Source organism: Bombyx mori, chromosome 5 (genome assembly GCF_030269925.1).
Source record: "Bombyx mori chromosome 5, ASM3026992v2".
Lineage (NCBI taxonomy): Eukaryota > Metazoa > Arthropoda > Insecta > Lepidoptera > Bombycidae > Bombyx > Bombyx mori.
In genome coordinates this window covers 8,230,804-8,251,187 of record NC_085111.1, presented here as the reverse complement: position 1 = coordinate 8,251,187, position 20,384 = coordinate 8,230,804, and the positions used below count along the sequence as shown (strand labels likewise).

The window sequence follows — 20,384 nt, the reverse complement described above, 5'->3', positions numbered from 1 at the left end:
GTTAATTTTTAAGATTTTAATTTCCATGTGCGTAGCTATTCAAATCAATAATGAGTGGTGCGTTCTTTCGTAGTATTCACTCCGTACACATCATTAATTTTGTGAGCCGTTTAAGCGGCGTAGCTACCGCGACGGATCTCGTATTTCATAGTTACTCGTATTTTTATAGTGTCCATATTGCTTAAAAAGATACAAATGTAGTGATAACAAAACACTAATCAAAAAACAAATGACTGAATTTTAAAATAGAATTACATACATATTTATTTTAAAACATAAAATTCATTTGAATTTATAATTTATTACCAGACATAGACAAATTACGTGTCAAGTGGCCACTATCATAAAACGACAACTTCATAGGTATTAATTACAATAATCTCAGTGCCCTTGCGATAAGATCACGTTTGATTCAGTCAGCTACTATCAATGCTAAAACAAACAACAAAATAAGATTTAATTAGGTCTATATGTTGCCGCCAACTATCAACAGATAGACATTGTCTTATTTTTCTCAAATAAATATATCGTATTTATTATATTTCTGGCTATTTTAAAAAACTTCAATCTTCCGTTTTTTTACTTAATAGTTATACACATGTGATGCTCACACTATGGAATCATTTGTCATAACCACTAACGGGTATGTAATTTGACATCTCCATTAGGAATCCCGAAACGTAATTAATGCATAAATGTCATTTAAATTCGTTACAGCTCTTTAGTGTCTCTTTCGTGTTTAGTTCACTTTTAATACATTTTCGAAATCCTAGAGCTTACATGATAAGCTCACAACTTACGTACATACATTGACATTAGTAATTCAGGGCATGGGGAATATAAAGGGCCCAGTCCAGCCCTACTACGAAAACAATTTTTAAAGGAGTGACTGAAAAATTTAGTTTATAACTTATAAACTAACAACAATTTATGTAACAATTTAATTAACAACCAACAATAACATAGCCTTTGTCACTTTGAATGATGCAAGAATTCTAACAATACCGCATACACCCATCTGTCAGGGCATTTAAAATGTACGATGGAATAAAGAATACATACATATTCTGCACAAGCGCATACGTACCCTTAAATCCTTACACTCCTTATTACATAAAAATTGAGAACTTTTTAAGGAATAATCTAATAGACGAGTAATATTAAATGAAATATATAATAATGAGTATATGAAATTAAATAGAAACCTTTATTTATCTAAGATAGAAAAGAATAACAGAATTCAACCAAACGTAACGTTGGTGGAAAATTAAAATTTAAAAATAAATTAATTGATGCCACTCCGTAAAATCTTTGTGTATTTGCTTACTAATTTTATACTGAATTGCAAATTCCACATTGGGTACTCCCACCTTAAGCTGTGTGGGTAGCGCTTACCCACCACAAATAATTAATGAAACCTATTACAATAATTTTATTATATAATATATATTATAAAGAGGAAAGATTTGTTTGTTTGTTTGTTTCGAATAGGCTCCGAAACTACTGGACCGATTTGAAAAATTCTTTTTCCATTAGAAGCCGACATTGTCCCTGATGAACATAGGCTACTTTTAAAAAAAAAAAATTGGTTTTTTTTTTCATGTGTCTTTTAATGTTTCCGAAGCGAAGCGAGGGCGGGTCGCTAGTTTTATTATATTTCAATTTCTTGTTTGACGCAAGAAATTTAAGTGCTGTTCAGCAAGTAATGAACTCCCAATGTGACTGTATGTTTCATTGAATAATGCTTTCAGATCAAGGTAAACTAGACTTGCAGTTTTCATACTTTGATGCTACCCTATTACTTTTTAGTAAGCAAAGGTGGATCACGCCCAAGAATAATTGTTAATATCAATTTGTATTTTAATAATCTGTTTGGTAATGGGTATTGTAAGCACGGGTGGGTAGATATCACTATTGTGCCTGTTTCTACAGCAAAGCAATATTTCTTTATTTTTCTACCTATTCGCTGGTAGCCTAAGAGTCTAAGATACTCCAGCTACGCCCGGATGGGTGGACGAGCTCACGGCCCACCTGATGTTAAGTGGTTATCGGAGCCCATAGACATCTACAGCGTAAATGCGCCACCCACCTTGAGATATAAGTTCTGAGGTCTCAGTATAGTTACAACAGCTGCCCCACCCTTTAAACTGAAATGCATTACTGCTTCACGGCAGAAATAAGCAGGGTGGTGGTACCTACCCGTGCGGATTCGCAAGACGTCCTACCACCGGTAAGATAAAATTATAATTACGCAAATTATAATTTTTGCGGGTTTGATCGTGAACATTTGTTAAGTAAGTATTTCCTTGTAAAAATTGGTACCTGCCGGCGAGATTCGAACACCGGTGCATCGCTACATACGAATGCACCGGGCGTCTTATCCTTTAGGCCACGACGACTTCAAACGGGTTCAGACAGTGTCAGATAACCACCCAGTCCCAGGTTACCTATGAGCTTATCTGTCTATTTACCGAAATAAAAGAATACCATACAAATATATAGTTTCAATACAAGGAAAATAGTTTCGAATATTTATTTGCAGTACTGACGTATCAAGGCGAAGTGTTGAAGCTGACGAAGATATCACGCTCTGAAATGGGCACGTATTTATGTATAGCGGGTAATGGAGTGCCGCCCACAGTCAGTAAGAGGATCCACGTCAGTGTACATTGTAAGTCTATCACATATCCTCAAACATTTTACGTCCGGTCCTTATACTTTAGGAATATTATTATAATATAAAAAAGCATTATGGTTGAGCTTGTAAAAGGAATAAAAAAATCCGTCGAATATTTCTTGAAATTTAAGACAAGAGTGTTAAGTTTTTATTGCTTTTATTTCAATCGAACACATAGTGAAATGCTGTTTTGTGTATAAATTTAAAATATTTATTCGTGTGCCTTCCAAATCGTATTTTTGGGTTTTATTAAAATTATCCGATTAGTAGTCACTCTTATTTAAATTTGAAAAGAAAACTCAAAACCGTCGAGATTAAGTACATAATATCTCGATGCTCAAAACAATGTTTTTACTTTACATATAATAATATGCAAACACCGTATTTACGTTTAACTATAAATTTACGAAAATAAAAACGAAAGTAAGCATAATTTGCCAAAAAAGTTTATTTACCAATTTAAAACTACGAATTCTAAGAAAAATTTTATAAATAACTTTAGCCTGTCATTAATAACAAATGTGTTCTTTTCTTTTGAATTTGAACTGTCTCAAGGCTTCACACAAAACAAAGAAATGATTTTATTTACATTATTTTCGTGATGCTAAAAGAAACTAGTAATGATTTGTAAATAACTAACTTTTTTAAAAAAATCAGTTTAAATAAGACAGCAGCTTGGCTCTGCCCCTGGTATTGCCATGGGCGACGGTAACCACTCAAAAAAATACAATTCTTGTTTATAAATCTTGTTTACCAACCGTACCCATTATTCCAAAAAGGTTGCTATTTCTTAATAATTCGAATGATTCTACTACGGTAATTTTGTTTAAATTAACACATCCGGTAAACTATAAATTTACCGAATCAGTAATTTACGATTTCTCAGTTCATCCTGTTATACAAGTACCAAATCAGCTGGTCGGTGCGCCGCTCGGTACTGACGTCACGCTTGAATGCTACGTCGAGTCCTCCCCGAAGTCAATCAATTACTGGGTCAAAGATCCCGGTAAGTTCCAGGAATATACTTTTGAGTGCCACTTAGAACTAAAATCGTTTAGTACGTGGCAAAATTCAGCAAAAATTTAGAAAGGCTGATTTTGAGAGCCATGGTCAATCAAAAAGTCTCATCCTTTTTATTGCTTGGATGGTAACCACTCACTTTGAGACATGAGGTCTAAGTCTCAATTGTTTAGTCCTAGTAGTACCAACTACTGCTTCGTGGCAGAAATAAGCAGAGTGATAGATAGTACTTACCCTTACGGGCTCAAAATCTTCTTCTTCTTTCTCAAAAAAAACTACTTTTGCGGTTTAATATATGCCGGTTCAGATCAGTTTATTGAAAACAAACGTAAAATTCTAGTTTTTATTTAGGTTTTAGGTTAGGTTTAGTTATGTTAACATTTTTATTTAGGAAATATAGACGGTAGTCAGAACAATATTCAAATTACAGTAAAGAACATCTTGATCGCCAGTGACTACGAAAACTGAAAATTCGATATTGAATATATCGATTCTGATATTCGAAACGTCATAAATAATATTATAACAATATTTTAAGAAAATTCAAGATTAAACCGTAAAAGTAATTTTAATTATGTCTACGACTCGTGAAAATCGAATAAAATACTCGTTTAATATTTGAAATTGATTTCTCAATACGTATATATAAATGAATATGACGCCCATCACAGACATCACCGCCCCTCCTGTTTTACTGGTGGTAGGACCTCTTGTGAGTCCGCACGGGTAGGTACCACCGCCCCTCCTGTTTCTGCCGTGAAGCAGTAATGCGTTTCGGTTTGAAGGGTGGGGTAGCCGTTGTAACTATACTGAGACCTTAGAACTTATATCTCAAGGTGTGTGGCGCATTTACGTTGTAGATGTCTATGGGCTCCAGTAACCACTTAACACCAGGTGGGCTGTGAGCTCGTCCACAAATCTAAGCAATAAAAAAAAAAGAATACCTTTATTTTTAATGAATTTATTAATTTAGTACAAAGCTAATAGTAATTAACACCATCGTGTACAATCAACAATGAGAAAAAGAACCAAAAAACATAACGCCCGTAAAACTCTTATACATCTGCCCTAAGTTTTTACATTTTTCATAAAACTTTAAGGCGGAAAGATGAAATTCTAATATTGAATTCGAAGCGAGTGTTTCGAGTAATAAATTGTTCCGCAGGTGAGCTGATAATACCGTCTGAACACCACGAGATGTCTGTACGTCAGAAGTCCATGTTCGAAGCCGAAATGAGAATGACGATAAAAAATATACGACGCGAAGACTTGGGAAGCTACATTTGTGTCGCGAAAAACTCGCTCGGCGATGTCGAGAGCAAAATAAGGTTATATGGTGAGAGAGATTTTGTCATATTTTTTCATGTATATGTGTTACAAAATTACAAAGTTTCTGCACGCAAACAATCTCATTATATTTACAAGAGGCTTTTTTTCGTTTCCATAAAAGTTTTATTAGATGAGCTATCGGTGTGTTAATGGTCGGCTATGCATTTTCTTAATAAATCACTCCTTTCTGTTATAAATTATTACGACAACCTGTTTTTACCGCAAAAATAAGTATTAAAATTAAAAATCTATTGTTTCAAAACATGAATCTCCTGATTGCTATTCAGCTAAAGACTAAAGAATACTAATTTAATATTAGCATTGATCTGAGAGCTAACCACTCAAATTTAATTAACAATTCCATAGAAATACCAGGGAATGATAGACATTCGTACCATTACCCTGAGGTTCGGGTACCGACCGAGGACGACTACGGCACCGACAGCTATGACGATATGGAAGTCGAGGACAACGACAGCACTAAAACGAATAGGGTACCAGACCACGCCAATAAATGGTACGCTAATGACGGAAAGGTAATCGTTTCACAGTCCAACGATGCGTTCAAACCAACACCGTCATTCCTGACAATCATAACGATCTTCCTACTTCACAATAATCCAGTATAATCGCTGTTAATTTAGTAAACAAAACGAAACTTTTTTTTTTATTCTGTAGATAGCATAGGGAAATTAACCGATAATAACAGTCCCCTATATCAAACTATGTAATTATGTTTGATTGGCATTATTTTGTCCACTGTTGAATGATACTTGCTATTCGTTCTAACAGACAATTACATAAATACAGACAGCATGTAACGTGATAATAATTAGTGTTTAAATTGTATAAAGTTTATATCTATAGGACAAATATGTAAACCATTGTATTATTATATAATTATAAAGCTATTTGTTTCGCGACCGATCAGTGAATAAATACATTTAGATATGTGAGATTTTGAGAAGCTGTTGTTAACGAATATGGCGTGTATATTGCATATGTACTGATTTAATAATTGTTAAATAAAATAAGCGTAAAATATTATGGTATTGTATAAATTAAAAACAAATATGTTTCACGTGGAATATAAAATAATATATTAAATTTTGAAACATAATAAGATTACACTCGATGCATTTCAATAGCTTTAACTTCATTTGCATTTTTAGCGGGTTTTCTGAAACTTTAAATTACAACCAGTTTTAAAATAATTTCATCACTAATATTCATTTGACGAGTCAGTGCACTCGCTCTGCATTAAATACGTGCACAAGTAATATACCAAGTTAAAAGATGCAAATGGAGTTTATGTCGGCGTATATATTGTAGAAAGCTGTTGTACTGAATTTATTTATTTCCGAAAATGTACTTTAAATCCAGGTCGTTATAAAAAAAAAGTATTAATAAAATTAACAACACGTCACGATGCCTCTTAATTTCATCCAGCACCATTGTTTCGCGGAGACTTTAATGCCTAATTGAATATTTCACTGCTCGTTCTATGCTAATATTACGAGGGGTGATAAATGGTAATGCCCTTTTCTTCGCCGTATTCAATTCTCGATGTCTTATAACGGCCTTATTACCTGTCCGGAACGGCAGTAATTTAATATTGTTTTAATAGAATATGTTCCATTTTGTCAGGCCTTCATCGGTCGCTCCTTGCAATCCCATTGTGGGTTACTTTGTCTGAAAACAGAGACTTCCTGAGAAAAGACATTTAGACTCTAAGCAACATTCTTTGGAAACATTTTTGATCTGGCTCAGAAGTAATAAATACTAGATGATGACCGAGCACTGCTCGGTTTTTTTTTTTTTTTGATAACGCCATCTTTTTGCGTCTTTAAAGCGGTGAGTTGCCCTCAATTAAGAAAAACACTATTATTTTTCGCCAATAGATGTCGGGAAGAGTTGATTATTGAAAACACGAATAAAACAACATTTTCTAGCTAGATCGATTTATCGCCACCGAAATCCCCTGTATACTAAATTTTATGAAAATCGTTGGAGCCGTTTCCGAAATTCAGATTATATATATATATATATATATATACAAGAATTGCTCGTTTAAAGGTATAAGATTAAGTGGTAATCTCGTAAAATAAGCTTGGTACTTAAAGTAGCACAATGGTAAGCTCCCGATGAAATATTTCCACGCACAATGAAATACATACAGAATACAATATTTCGAACCGTGACAATTAGTTCAATTAATTCGTCTACTGACGAATGCATCGATTTTCACTGTTCAATTAAGTCATAATTCAATTACGACTGCACCAAAATATATCGTATTGAAGCTACTGATTCAGTTGTCACTTAACATTGGAAGCATCAAACGATAACCCATAAAGGAAACCTTTGATAACTCGAGGGTATCATTCTCCCTTATTTTGCGAAATGAAGACGGAAATAGGTCGTTGAGAGGTTAACCCAACCAAACACATCTTATAAAAAAGGGTTCGAACTAAGTTTTCTGTCCCGCAATCCTTCTTACTAAGACCGAGAACCCATCGAGTGGCGCGGCCTTTTGTCTTTCAATCTCGTCATAGACTTACAACTTAGCAGGTAAGTTGAAGTAAGTATGTATTCAGTACTTAAAAATAAATAATATCTATTCCATCGATCGAATAATCATTAACTCGGTTATTCACATTCGAGTTAATTAATGTTGTAAATGTTAAAGAACAATGCTCTATCGATATTCAGGGTTTGAATATATTTTATAAAAAATCCATAGCAATGTAAATTTTATTATGTCATCGAAATAACAGCAGACTAAACCAAATAGGCGTCTAAAAATTATTTCATCTGCGTGCTGATTTGGAATTCAGAAAAAAATAATCGAATTTTCCGAATACAATTCCCAACCGTGTCTAATATGTTCCGCTAAATTAATACATAATTTTGAAATATACGAAGCATTCCTTCGAGTATGAAACTGATATATCTCGTCAAACAAGGAACAGGTGTTTATTATAAATGTACGAGACCCACAAAACGTCTCCGGATCATTGTGACAAACATCACATTTGCTAAGGACTTCAGGTTCAAACCTAAACAGAATAATGGTCGTTATTATTCATGTCAACCTTCTATCATATTATGTATAATATGTTTTGTTTAAACAAAATATAATATGTAAAGCACAGAAATTCGAGAAATGTATAGAACAAGCCTCTATTTAACATTACTTATTAGGGATAAACACATAATATATGTATGTGGGATTTTAGGGCGAAAAGTAATTTTTATGTCAAAAAAACCATTCGTAACATCGTAATCTCAATCGATGACTGACATTAACATTCTTTTTCTTTTAAAGCGAATCGAGTGTGCCAGTGTGAACTAACTAAAAAATACCAATCTTTGAATATACGAGTATGTATATCCCGTGTTCGATGAATTGGTTTACGTTGCTTTCATTGAAGGGCACGTTTTATTCGCTGATAATTCCGATAAAGACTTTTTTCAACTGTGCTGTAAACGCTAATCCGAAATAATTCGCACTTCTATTATTATCTCGACTGGAAACTTCATAATAATTAGAAGTGGATGGATAATATAATAAAGGCGTAGTCGGGCCTAATTCTGCCGCGAACCATGACATGCATTCCGTGTCGACCCATAGGACAACCGTTATACAATACAATTTGTACGTAACAACGTAAGGTAACATTTACCTTATGATGTCTGTGGTATCCGGGAATCGTTTTACATCAGATAGGCCGTGAAATTGTTCACCCATCTACCCAAGGAAAAAAGATGTGTATAGCTCTCTATAAAGAGGAGACCGTTCACTGTCTTGGATTGGGTTAACGACCTAAGCTGGATAAACTCACAATCTTCTAAGTGGTAAGTATCACCATCTTTTCCAGTTCTAATGCGTAGCAGTCATCTCTTCTGGTTGGCTAGATCGTACAGCCGCCGTGTAGAATTTCAACGACATGTCTCCAAATGTGAGTTCAGATTATGATGTATAACGGCACCGGCAGCAACCGGTGGGCTGTGATCTCGACTACCCATCGCGTACAAGGAACATTATTGCAATCTCACTCTTAAGGAATGCGTGATGGCCCTGTGGCAGGAACCATCTATGGCATTAATTAAGTCAACACTATATTCGTTTGTTTGTACTAAAAACCATATATTCTTAGTTAAAATACACTCCGAAACAATTTCTCGCCTATTCAAGGATTCCGTGTCAATTATTTTTATACGAAACACTTTTATGGTATCCCCCTTTTAGGGTTGCTGCAGAATATGTTGTAGCATCCACGTGATTTTATATTTATGGCACTACGAAACAGCGTCAAATTGACACGTGCCGACAGAATTAGAAGTGATTGCATAGAAGTTCGTTCGCAACGTTCTTATCGAATACAAAAATAAGATTCTTATAATTCGTAGCTGGTATACATTCATATTACTGAAATAGTTATCAATTTAAATGGGTTCTATTACGGTGGGCGCGTTATAAAATACTCTGCTAGAATGGGTCAAGCCATACAACATCAACGCACAGTGGTCACTGATAAACTAATACGCTTAAAAAATATGCAGAGGAAGCTAGGGCAAGGGATTTCACAATTTTCGTTTACCTCATCAAACCGAGAAAAAGTTAGCTCTTGCGCCCGTGCATTTCTTGAAATAAGCTGCCTACTCCAGTATTAGGGGTAAAGCTGACATTACCCTTAAAGATGGCCCACACTACTTTAGATCAAGAGGGCCTTGAACATACCTACCCTCTAGCCAATAAAAATACCAATCTAGTCCAGGGATAACACTTCTAGTTAGTATATTACTCAATTTTCAATCAAACACTCGACAAGAACAATGACGACAAAGGTTTATTTATCGTTGGTTCACCCACTTGAGGTTCAAGGATAACTAGTTGATCTCAAATGGGTGTTTGTATGGGTTTTCTGACGAAACTACAACCTATTGTAGTAGTCTTTGTTAAAAGTTTCCAGAAAGTTCCAATTGTTTGAGAAATACCGATATCGCGTTTCCATAAAACTTTCCTTTTAAATTTCAAATTCTATACGAGAGTTCTAAGAAGCATAAAGTAGGTTTTACTTTTTCAAAAATAGCTCTGGCACAGATTTGTGCAAATTTTGATGTTTTTCTCAACCTCCAAATTGTAATAGCATTTTTTGATAAATTATTAAAAGAAATATTACGTTAAATGAACGTATAATCACGATTAGAAGTTATTGCAGTCTCTAATAACACTAACCGTTCTTTGTTTCGATATTTTTCTTTTTATTGCTTGGGTTATGTGGACCGGCGTCGTTGGTCGTCGACTATCGCCTCGACGACTCGTCGGTCGGGCGTCCTCAGGGTGGCGCAGCGAGTCTGGTTGTAGTATTGCCCGCGGGAACCACCTTACTCTGACCGGGTTCTGACCCTGGATGGAGATCGGACGTCGGGTGTAAGAATGCAGGGGAGTCGTTTAGTGCGGTAGGGCCCTAAAACTCTTTGGGCCCGCGGTCTGTTCCCAACACCTTGCAGATCGTCAAGTCCCAGATACTAAACGCGCCCCCTAGGCGCGGGGACCTCGTAGGAGGTTCGGCCCAGGAACTAAAAAAAAAGGTGAACTAACTCACAGCGTACCTCAATGTAAATACCGCCACCCACATTGAGACATTGAGTTTTAAGTTTTAGTTTTTACAGTACAACGACTGCTCCCCCCTTCGAGCCGGAATGCATTACTGCTTCACGGCAGAAATAGGCAAAACGCTGGCTATATATGATTAGACTATCATATACGAACGACACATAGTCTCGTAAGGCTTTATAGCTTTATACATATAAAGAAAATTCTCATTAAACCAAATGCTCTACCTAATGCTTCTTTGTAACGGAAAAGTCAAGATGATAATTTAATACTGCGTCCATTAAGCAGTAAGCGAACTTTTCACTGGTAAAGTAATATGTGTACGTACGTATAGTGTGATCAAGCTGAGTTTTAATTTTATTTATCACGAAAACAATATAAACCTATCTAACTGTTTATGTTTCCACTTAATTAAGAATGAAACCTCTATTTACTCCGTTTTAAGAAAATCATGTTTTTCTGTAAAATTTAAAATATGTTCTGTATCTTAAATTTTTATACCTCTTGCGATCTGACGGCACGATTTGGACCATACCTATGAGTACGTTACTTCAAACATACTTCCATAGACATTAATTTAAAGCAATAAATCCTTTATCTACACTGCAGTTAAATAACAGATCATTTTAGACATTAAAAAAATCAGTTGTCTGTAAAGTCGGTTTACTGACGATAGTTGAACGTGACCACGTCATAAGAAAATACTGATGGAATGGTTTCATTTTTCAATTATCGCAATTATCGTTGCTATAAATAATTGACACCACATTCACTTTTCATTGAACTTCATACTTGACGAAAACATGTAAATGTATTATTGTATAGCAGCTGTCCACGCGGATGCATCGCTCACTCAAGTAGGAGAGAGACAGTTGTCGAACGCTGACGAACGCGGAGGCCGATTGTGCCTCTTTGTCGCTCGTTGCGCGCTCTCGCTTGCACTTCAAGCCTTAAATGGAACGCCTCAGAGCGAGGTAACGCCACGTGAGTCTTGTTTTTTCGTGCGTGCAGCCGCCTCTATCGAATTATAAGACGTTGTCACGTCAAAAAATGATTATAATTAATTTAAATTTTAGTTTTACAAACATTCTTCTCGAACGAACATTGTTAACATAAAAAGCTCCATCACGTTGCAACACAATGAAAACGTCTCGTGTAGTAAGTCTATGAAGACGTCATTAAACAATCTCACTCAGGTACGCCAAACACTGAAGTTGGTTTATGTCGAAACTCGTTTGCAAACTCTGTCAGTCTAAACTTCATATTATTTTATGTTTTTGGTTTTTACGGCCGTTCCGATTTTTTTTTTTTTTTTTTTTTCCTACCTATGCTGATAGCCTTGAGAGGCTATTTCAGCTTGCCCTAGCTTGTGTAGGTGAGCTCGCGGGGCTCAAACCGGAGAATTGCTAACACCGCCCTAGCAAGAGCAGTGCTTCGCAGAATCTACCACCGGATCGGAAGCGCGACCCACTGAGAAGATCCGGCGAGAAACTCAGTGGGCTGTGTCTGTGGGTTAATTTGCTCGTCGAGCCCTTCGTCGCAAGCGACGGGTTCGGCGAGGACGGTGACCGGTGCTTGTATTGCCTAAAAGCACCGTTAGTGGATCAGGAGGATCCGTGATGACGTGCTTTGGGCGACGTCGACGGTTTACCAAACGGTCTACAGGATCGGGTATGTAGTTTCCGGCGGCCACGACAAGAGGGTTCTCATGTCGTGCCGCCTTCTCAAAGTGGCGCAGCGATGCCGACTGTAGATACTTACTGACGGGGTCGAGCTCCAGGTCATCGTGGAGGTCCACGTTCCTCTGGAACCATGGTGCTCCGACGGCTATCCTGCAGAATCGGGATTGTATTACCTGAAGGGGTTTCAAGTTGGTGCGGGCCGCGTGAGCGAACACTACGCTTGCATACGTCATGACGGGGCGTATGCAAGGGCCGTTCCGAAGTTTCGCAAAGACACCTAAGCTGGCTTTAGGACTCGCAGATAATACCCCAAATCAAATGTTTTAAAAGTATACACTTCCTATCTTTTTTTATTGCCCTTGTAGACAGACGAGCATACGGCCAACCTGATGGTGAGTGGTTACCGTCGCCCATGGACTTCAGCAATGCCAGGGGCAGAGCCAAGCCGCTACCTACCGCTTAATACTCTCCACAAGCCTTGAAAAAGGACATGTCATAGCGCTCGTAAAACACTGTGGAGGGAAGCTCATTCCATAGCCGGATGGTAAGTGGCTAAATCTGCGCAATGTAAGGACTGTTTCTGATTGTTCTGAAGGTAGCTTCTTAGTAAAAAAAATGAATATTCAAGACTATAACTAATGCGAGTAGCAGTGTGTCAATAATAACACAGTGATAGCCGGTTTTAAGTTTGACTATGAAATGCTGAACTAAAGATTATGTTCGGCCTAAGGACTCAGTGGTTAGCAATGCAGACCTAAAATGTTGTATGCCCCATTAAATTGTGATAGCACATGCTAAGTGCCAAAATTAAAAGCTTAATTATAAAACATTAAAATATTTTCTTTGGCTGTCGTTAGTCATAGCCATAATTTAAATCACTCTCACGATTAAGTTTCGATTTTATATTATTACAATAGATTGCCAGACAAACTTACGGGAAATACAGTCGTTTCCAGAGTCCATAGATATCATCAAGTTCATGCTTTTTTTCTTTATTGCTTAGATAAGTGGACGTGCTCATAGCCCACCTGGTGTAAAGTGGTTACTGGAGCCCATAGACATCTACAACGTCAATGCGCCACCCACCTTGAGATATAAGTTCTAAGGTCTCAGTATAGTTATAACGGCTGCTCCAACCTTCAAACCGAAACGCATTACTGCTTTACGGCAGAAATAGGCAGGGCGGTGGTACCAAACCGTGCTGACTCACAAAAAGTCCTACTACCAGTAATTACGCAAATTATAAATTTACGGGTTTTGATGTTTATTACACGATGTTATTCCTTCACCGTGGAAGTCAATCGTGAACATTTATTAAATACGTATTTCATTAAAAAAATTGGTACCCGCCTGGGATTCGAACACCGGTGCGTCGCTCAACACGAATGCACCGGACGTCTTATCCTTTAGGCCACGACGACTTCAAATCGCTCGCCTTGACACATGAGTGATAATCTTAATATTGCTATATGGCTTCATCCTTCTGACCTATCGAATGGTTCTACTATACAAAAACCCTAAATTGCCGGTAACATCATATCGAGGAGTAAAAGGCTGTTTGGTTTAGGTGAAATTTTTAAAACTTTACAGGAGAACCATTCAAAGTTTAAAATTTGGAAAAAATATCATAAAAAAACTTCTTTAGCTATATGAATGCAGTAAGATTAATTGAAGTTCAATTAAAAACATTAAACTGTTAACGCTAATACCAAATAAAACGCATCATTAATTACAAAGATAAATGTCGGTAAACAGTTAAAAGGCTATTTGGTTTAAGTGGAATGTCGCTTAAGCCTTTCACCCCTCGATATGCATAATGCATTTCAGACACAATCGAATGACATGCAAACCCGAAGAATACGAATAGAAACAAAATGGGCACAAATGTGAATTTAAACTATAGATGATAACATACATAACTGTAAATGTCTACACAATTAGACACGCACTGAATATTAATAAAATTAATTGATAACGCTTTGTACGTGAGGTGTTGGGTAATATTGAAATCCGATTACATCACTCACGTTTCAGAGATTGAATTACTAATTAACATTTAAACAACAATTTGATCAAATATTAGTAGTGATTAAACATTAACTGAAGTTTTTTTGAGGCTCTCGGGAAACCATGTTATAAGTAGATACCGGTGAAAAAGCATATTGCGAGAAGGTAGTATGAACCACTATAAATATTGTATAATCGTTGCCACGAAGAAGTCAGATTAGATTTTTTTTGGGAAGGAAGGATTACGCCTCCGAATGAGCCTTAACAGCTCAAAAGCAGCTACTTCACGAACGCATCTGCTACCGGATCGGGATCATGACCCACTGAGAAGATCCGGCGAGAAACTTACTGGGCTAACGAGTACCTACAGCTACCAGGAGCCGTAAGCCTATTCCTAGTACTAGAGCTGTAGACGTCTAATAAAAGTCTTATGGGACCAGATATATCCGTAAGGACGTATTTGGGGGGCTTAAGATGACTGCCTCCGGAGTCTAGAGAGCTCTAATTCGCTTAATTTGGCAAAACTTCATACTGATAATACTTTCTGTTATCCAATTTTATGACCGTTCATGCGATATAGCTCCCTTGATGACATACCTCATTCCCATCATCACCAGCTCACATATACCTACGACTTTATATAAGCGTTTCCAGTAAGGCCTTTGGTTCTCCTAATCCACTAATGCTGAGGTATTTTCGAATTGATCCCTCGACCTGGCCGTAGGTGATCTACATAACGTCTGCCCATTAACGTTCTACGCTCACGAGATCATTTGTTCCAGCGATCATCGGTATTTTTACTTACAATTTTGTATCTTACTTATTGTCACTTCAACTTACAATTTATCTGAAGCCTGGCTTAGCCTGATTAGTTAAACTGTAGACTTCAAATATAATTCATTGAGATATTATAGAAGTCGATTTATGTCCTATAGACACTGAAACGTCTAGACTGATTTCAATGATTGTTTTCAAGTAATATTCAGATTGGCCTAGCAGGCAATCCCGTTTGACTAGTATAATATTATATAAGCCATAGGATGCTGCGATGAAATTTTAATAAGTACGCCTGAATGAAGACTTTACATTCTCGTTTATCAACTCTCAAAAAAAAACAACAAAATTACTAAAGAACTATTAAAGTAATTAATTATCAGTTCATCAATACGTCAGTTGAAAATGTAACACGTCTGAAATTCAATTAAATTTCTTAATTTATGACTATATATGTTAGTATATAAGGTAAGTATGTATAAAAAATTGTTACGTCATTTATTACATACAATTTATTTATATATAAAAACAAAGTGAATTAAAGGATGCAAACAAATTGCTAACTAAGCCTATTATTTTTAAAACTTCATAATTATATTTTATTAAGTAATAATTATAGAAGAACAAAAAAAATAACAAAATATAAAAATGTGACTCATCCCTCAATGACTCATCATTTTACTTAATGATCATCTAATAGAATATTTTCAATGGATGCCCCTTGGAATTAAGAATTATATATTTTATTAGTAGATCAAACTGACATTGTGGCTCCAACCTACTAAACAAAAGTCGTTCTGTAATTGAAACTCTTGTAATTATGTACGACTATTTCCTTTTTTGCTTAATTATCCTGAAAACAACTCCCGTAACAACGTCAATTGTAGTCAAACAAAACAAATTGCAATTCATTAGGACTTGTTCAAACAAGAGACCTGATGCAAATGACTTTACTTGCAACTCAAAGGCAATGTTGATGTAAAACAAGTAACTCTAAATAATCTATGCTGTATCAACTTCTCTTTGCATAGACAATTTAACTAACAAAAATATCAAGAGTATATCGATCGATTTATAGTATCATATATGTTGAAGTTTTTATTTTTTAATTTTTTTTAGGTGGGTATCTAAGCAATAACAAAAAAAAAATCGGGGACGAGCTCACAGCCCACCTGGTATTAAGTGGTTACTGGAGCCCATAGACATAGACATAGACATCTACAACGTAAATGCGCAACCCGCCTTGAGATATTAGTTCTAAGGTCTCAAGTATAGTTACAACGGCTGCCCCACCCTTCAAACCGAAACGCATTACTGCTTCACGGAAAAAATAGGCAGGGTGAGCGTCATGATAATCGCCTTATCGTTGCCGCCGCTGATTACTCCCCGAATCCTGATCACGCAGGAGCAAGTCACCGTCGTCGCCCTAGACACGTCCTTACGGATCCATCAGATCCAATAACTCTTGCATTAGATCATAACACTAGGAGCAGGCTGAGGAACCCCGGTAATCGTACTCGTCGAACTCGACAAAGAGGTCGACGTGCAACCTAACCCATGCATCAGCCCGCTGAGTTTCTCGCCGGATCTTCTCAGTGGGTCGCGATTCCGATCCGGTAGTAGATTCATTCGCGAAGCAATTGCCCTTGAGTTGTTAGGTCTCCTTCGGAGGCGCTCGGGCAGTTGTTAGCAAATCCCACCCCTTCTGGCTGAGCCTTTGCTCGCCCACCTGTCCTGGTAAGCTGGAAAGGCCTCCGGGCCACCAGTAATCTTTCAATCATAAAAAAAAAAAGCCAGGGTGATGGTACCTACCCGTGCGGACTCACAAGAGGTCCTACCACCAGTAATTACGCAAATTATAATTTTGCGGGTTTGATTTTTATTACACGATGTTATTCCTTCACCGTGGACGTCAATCGTGAACATTTGTTGAATACGTATTTCATTAAGAAAATTGGTACCCGCCTGCGTGATTCGAACGCCGGTGCATCGCTCAACACGAATGCAGCGGACGTCTTATCCTTTAGGCCACGAGAACTTCGGAAGTCAATGGGAGTAAAACCATTATTAACATTACGTCGTCCTTTGTGTGAATCGAAACTGATAAAATTCATGAGCGACTACTTAACTTAATTCTAATTTTTCGGCAGCTTGCAGCTATTTAGGAATAGATTTCTATAAAAAACAGACAACGACAAAACAATGCAGTACCGTTTTGTCCTCTTATTTTTGTTCACTAGCTTTTAAATAGCTCTAATTTTTTATTTTCAAACTTCTACTACGAAATAAAAGAGAAAATGCGATGCAAGTGAATCTACACATTGAGGCATACGTGCATATAGTCGAATTTCAATCGTTAGGCGAACACTTGTAATAGATATCAATAGGGATAGTTCTCTTGCAGATTCTCCATTAGGTTAAAAGGCTAAAAATGTACAATGTGATAATTACCTACTGCCAGCTTCACTGGCTACAGCAGCCGGTCCTATATTGCTCGTAGCAGATTCCTTCGAAATTAATGAGGTTGTCGGTCAATTTGCACCACAAAAGAATACCAGAATACAATTTCAAAAATCAAGTAAGCCCTTCCACAAAGAAAGTAACGCAAATCATTTACGTTGTATTGTTGCCCAAATATAATGTTTTGATAAGTTCAGCACCAATTAACTCTACAAAATTATTACCAACAGATAGTACAGATTCCTCGTAGTCTGAAAATAAAAGAAATTGGAGATGAAACTAAAATTTACCTTTTACGAATCCAGAATTAACAATTTAAATCGGTAAAGCAGTACAGACTGTAATGAATTTTTTTTTTTCCTAAATCTTAGTTTCGGGGCTAATTTAATATATAATTTACTATTGCTGAAATGGGTGGACAAGCTTACGGCTCACTGGGTGTTAAGTGGTCAGCGGAGCCCATAAAAACATATACTCTACATCTACATATAATACAACTCATTACCCAGAATACCAGATTTTAGAAACCCGCCATATAATTATGAGGCATTGCGGTAAATCACTAAAATGGATCGTAACAATAACAAAGCCTCAATTATAATAGACGCCGAACCAATCACTTGTTTCGGTCGTTTGTCGTTTACAAAACACGAGTGAATTTGTTCAATTTAATAGCATGTTTTAATATTTGTATTCCAGATGAAAATGTTTGCGGTTACGGCTAGCCGATTGTAAAAGCGATGGCTTTCGATCGATTCTTTGTTCTTGGTAACCTGAAGTTCTAAAATATTTAATTGGAATACACATTCGTGAAAAATTTCTATTTTTTATTTCAATCGTTAGGCGAACATTTGTAAGAGATATAAATAGGGATAGTTCTGTGTTGCAGATTCTCCATTAGGTTAAAAGTCTACACGTACAATGTGATCATTACTGCCAGCTTCATTGGCCACAGCAATCGGTCCTATATTGGATGGATGATCTATTGAGGTTCGCGGGGATCCGCTGGATGCAGGCAGCGCAGGACCGGTCTTTGTGGCGAGGCTTGGGGGAGGCCTATGTCCAGCAGTGGACGTCCATGGGCTGATAAGAAGAAGAAGAAGTCGTGTGAATCACAGCCTCAATTATATACTAATTACGCAAATTATATTTTTTACGAGTTTGATTTTTATTACACAACTTTCATTCCTTCATCGTGGAAGTTATTCGAATAAAATTTGCGTTTATTGTAATCATAGATCGTTTTATAATGATATCATGAAAAACGTTCTTTATTCCCTACCTATTCATCTAAGAAGCTATTCCAGTTACGCCCGGAAAATTAGGTGAGCTCAGCCTGAGAGAATTTGCTAATACTAGCCATAGCAAGAGCAGTGGTTCGCAGAATCTACCGCCGCATCGGAATCGCTACCCAGAGAGAAGATTCAGCAAGAAAATGAGTGGGCTGTCTATGGGCTAGAAAACGTTCACCTTTTTTTTTATTGCTTAGATGGGTGGACGAGCTCACAGCCCACCTGGTGTTAAGTGGTTACTGGAGCCCATAGACATCTACAACGTAAATGCGCCACCCACCTTGAGATATAAGTTGTAAGGTCTCAGTATAGTTACAACGGCTGCCCCACCCTTCAAACCGAAACGCATTACTGCTTCACGGCAGAAATAGGCAGGGCGGTGGTACCTACCCGCGCGGACTCACAACAGGTCCTACCACCAGTAAACCTCTCTTTGCGTATGACTATTAATACATGAACCATTTTACCCGTCAAAGCAGGGAAGCTCCAAAATACAAGGATCTGTAATGTCAACCATAATTTGGAAGTGAATAGTGACTCAAAAATCAATTTACACAGAAGCGAAGTTGTCGAAACTAGCGAAATGTGCAAATTTAAATAAAGCCTTAACCGAATACAATGTTAGAGGCTCGTGCAATCGTCGATCGTTTGTACAGAACGCGGTATTATCAATTCAATGCACAGAGGTGAGAGTTGCCTGTACTAACATTTACATTAGCTCACAAACTTTTGCTTTTAGTCAGAATGAGAACTGATATGAGGCGGGAACTTTGGCAGTTCCAGTCATCCGTTAATAAGAGACGCTGATACGTGGAGCTTATAAAGGAGTGCATTCGTTTATATTTCTTTAGATTAACCTTATGATAACAAATGCTTTTTATATGCTATTGTATCCAGTATTTGAAGAAAGACAGTCGAATATATCAAGCCTATTATGCCTTGTCTATTATCCATCAGAGATTATCAAAGTCATCGATCTAGGTTTATTTGAAAGCTAATTTTATTTAAACAAACTGATATATCGTCGTTGTCAAACCAAAATCTGCTATGTGCACTTTTGAGATTTTTACTTTTTGACCTTTTCATATAGTTCAGCCCTAGCTACCGTATAAAAAAAACTGTTATGTATCTATAGCTTTAATATTTATCTATAGCTTTCATTTGATATAGTTCTTAAAAATTCACCTTCATATAAAATTTTATACGAAAATGTTTTTACTCGTTAATTCAAAATAGAGTTTTTGCTCATAACAGATTTTGGTTTGACAGCGACGATATGCAATTTTTAACGAAAAGTTTTTGTTATGAATGTGAACCAGACGACTGACCACAGCAATAGCGTCAATCACATTAACAATTTTATGACAAAATAAGGTCGACCCCGTATAAAATTTTCGATTCCATAGTTTCATAGACTACGTTTACTACCTACTTGTACAAATGCATCTGCATCTCTTCGCAAAAGAAGAACTATGGCTATCTTCGCTTTTTGCGAGGACTAGCACAAACATCTCATAGCA

The 20,384-nt window shown here is 36.8% G+C and overlaps 1 protein-coding gene across 2 annotated transcripts in view; it reads left to right on the top strand.

Moving 5' to 3' along the window:
* Window positions 1-6,452, top strand: part of LOC101742463 (lachesin) — a 69,391-nt gene extending 62,939 nt beyond the window's left edge. For both annotated transcript variants that reach the window (XM_012693732.4, XM_062668645.1), the window contains 4 exons: window positions 2,543-2,671; window positions 3,564-3,683; window positions 4,863-5,033; window positions 5,393-6,452. In XM_012693732.4, the coding sequence (XP_012549186.1) occupies window positions 2,543-2,671; window positions 3,564-3,683; window positions 4,863-5,033; window positions 5,393-5,655 (683 nt within the window). In that variant the 3' untranslated portion in view covers window positions 5,656-6,452. The remainder of the gene's footprint in view (window positions 1-2,542; window positions 2,672-3,563; window positions 3,684-4,862; window positions 5,034-5,392) is intronic.
* Window positions 6,453-20,384: the final 13,932 nt, after the last annotated feature.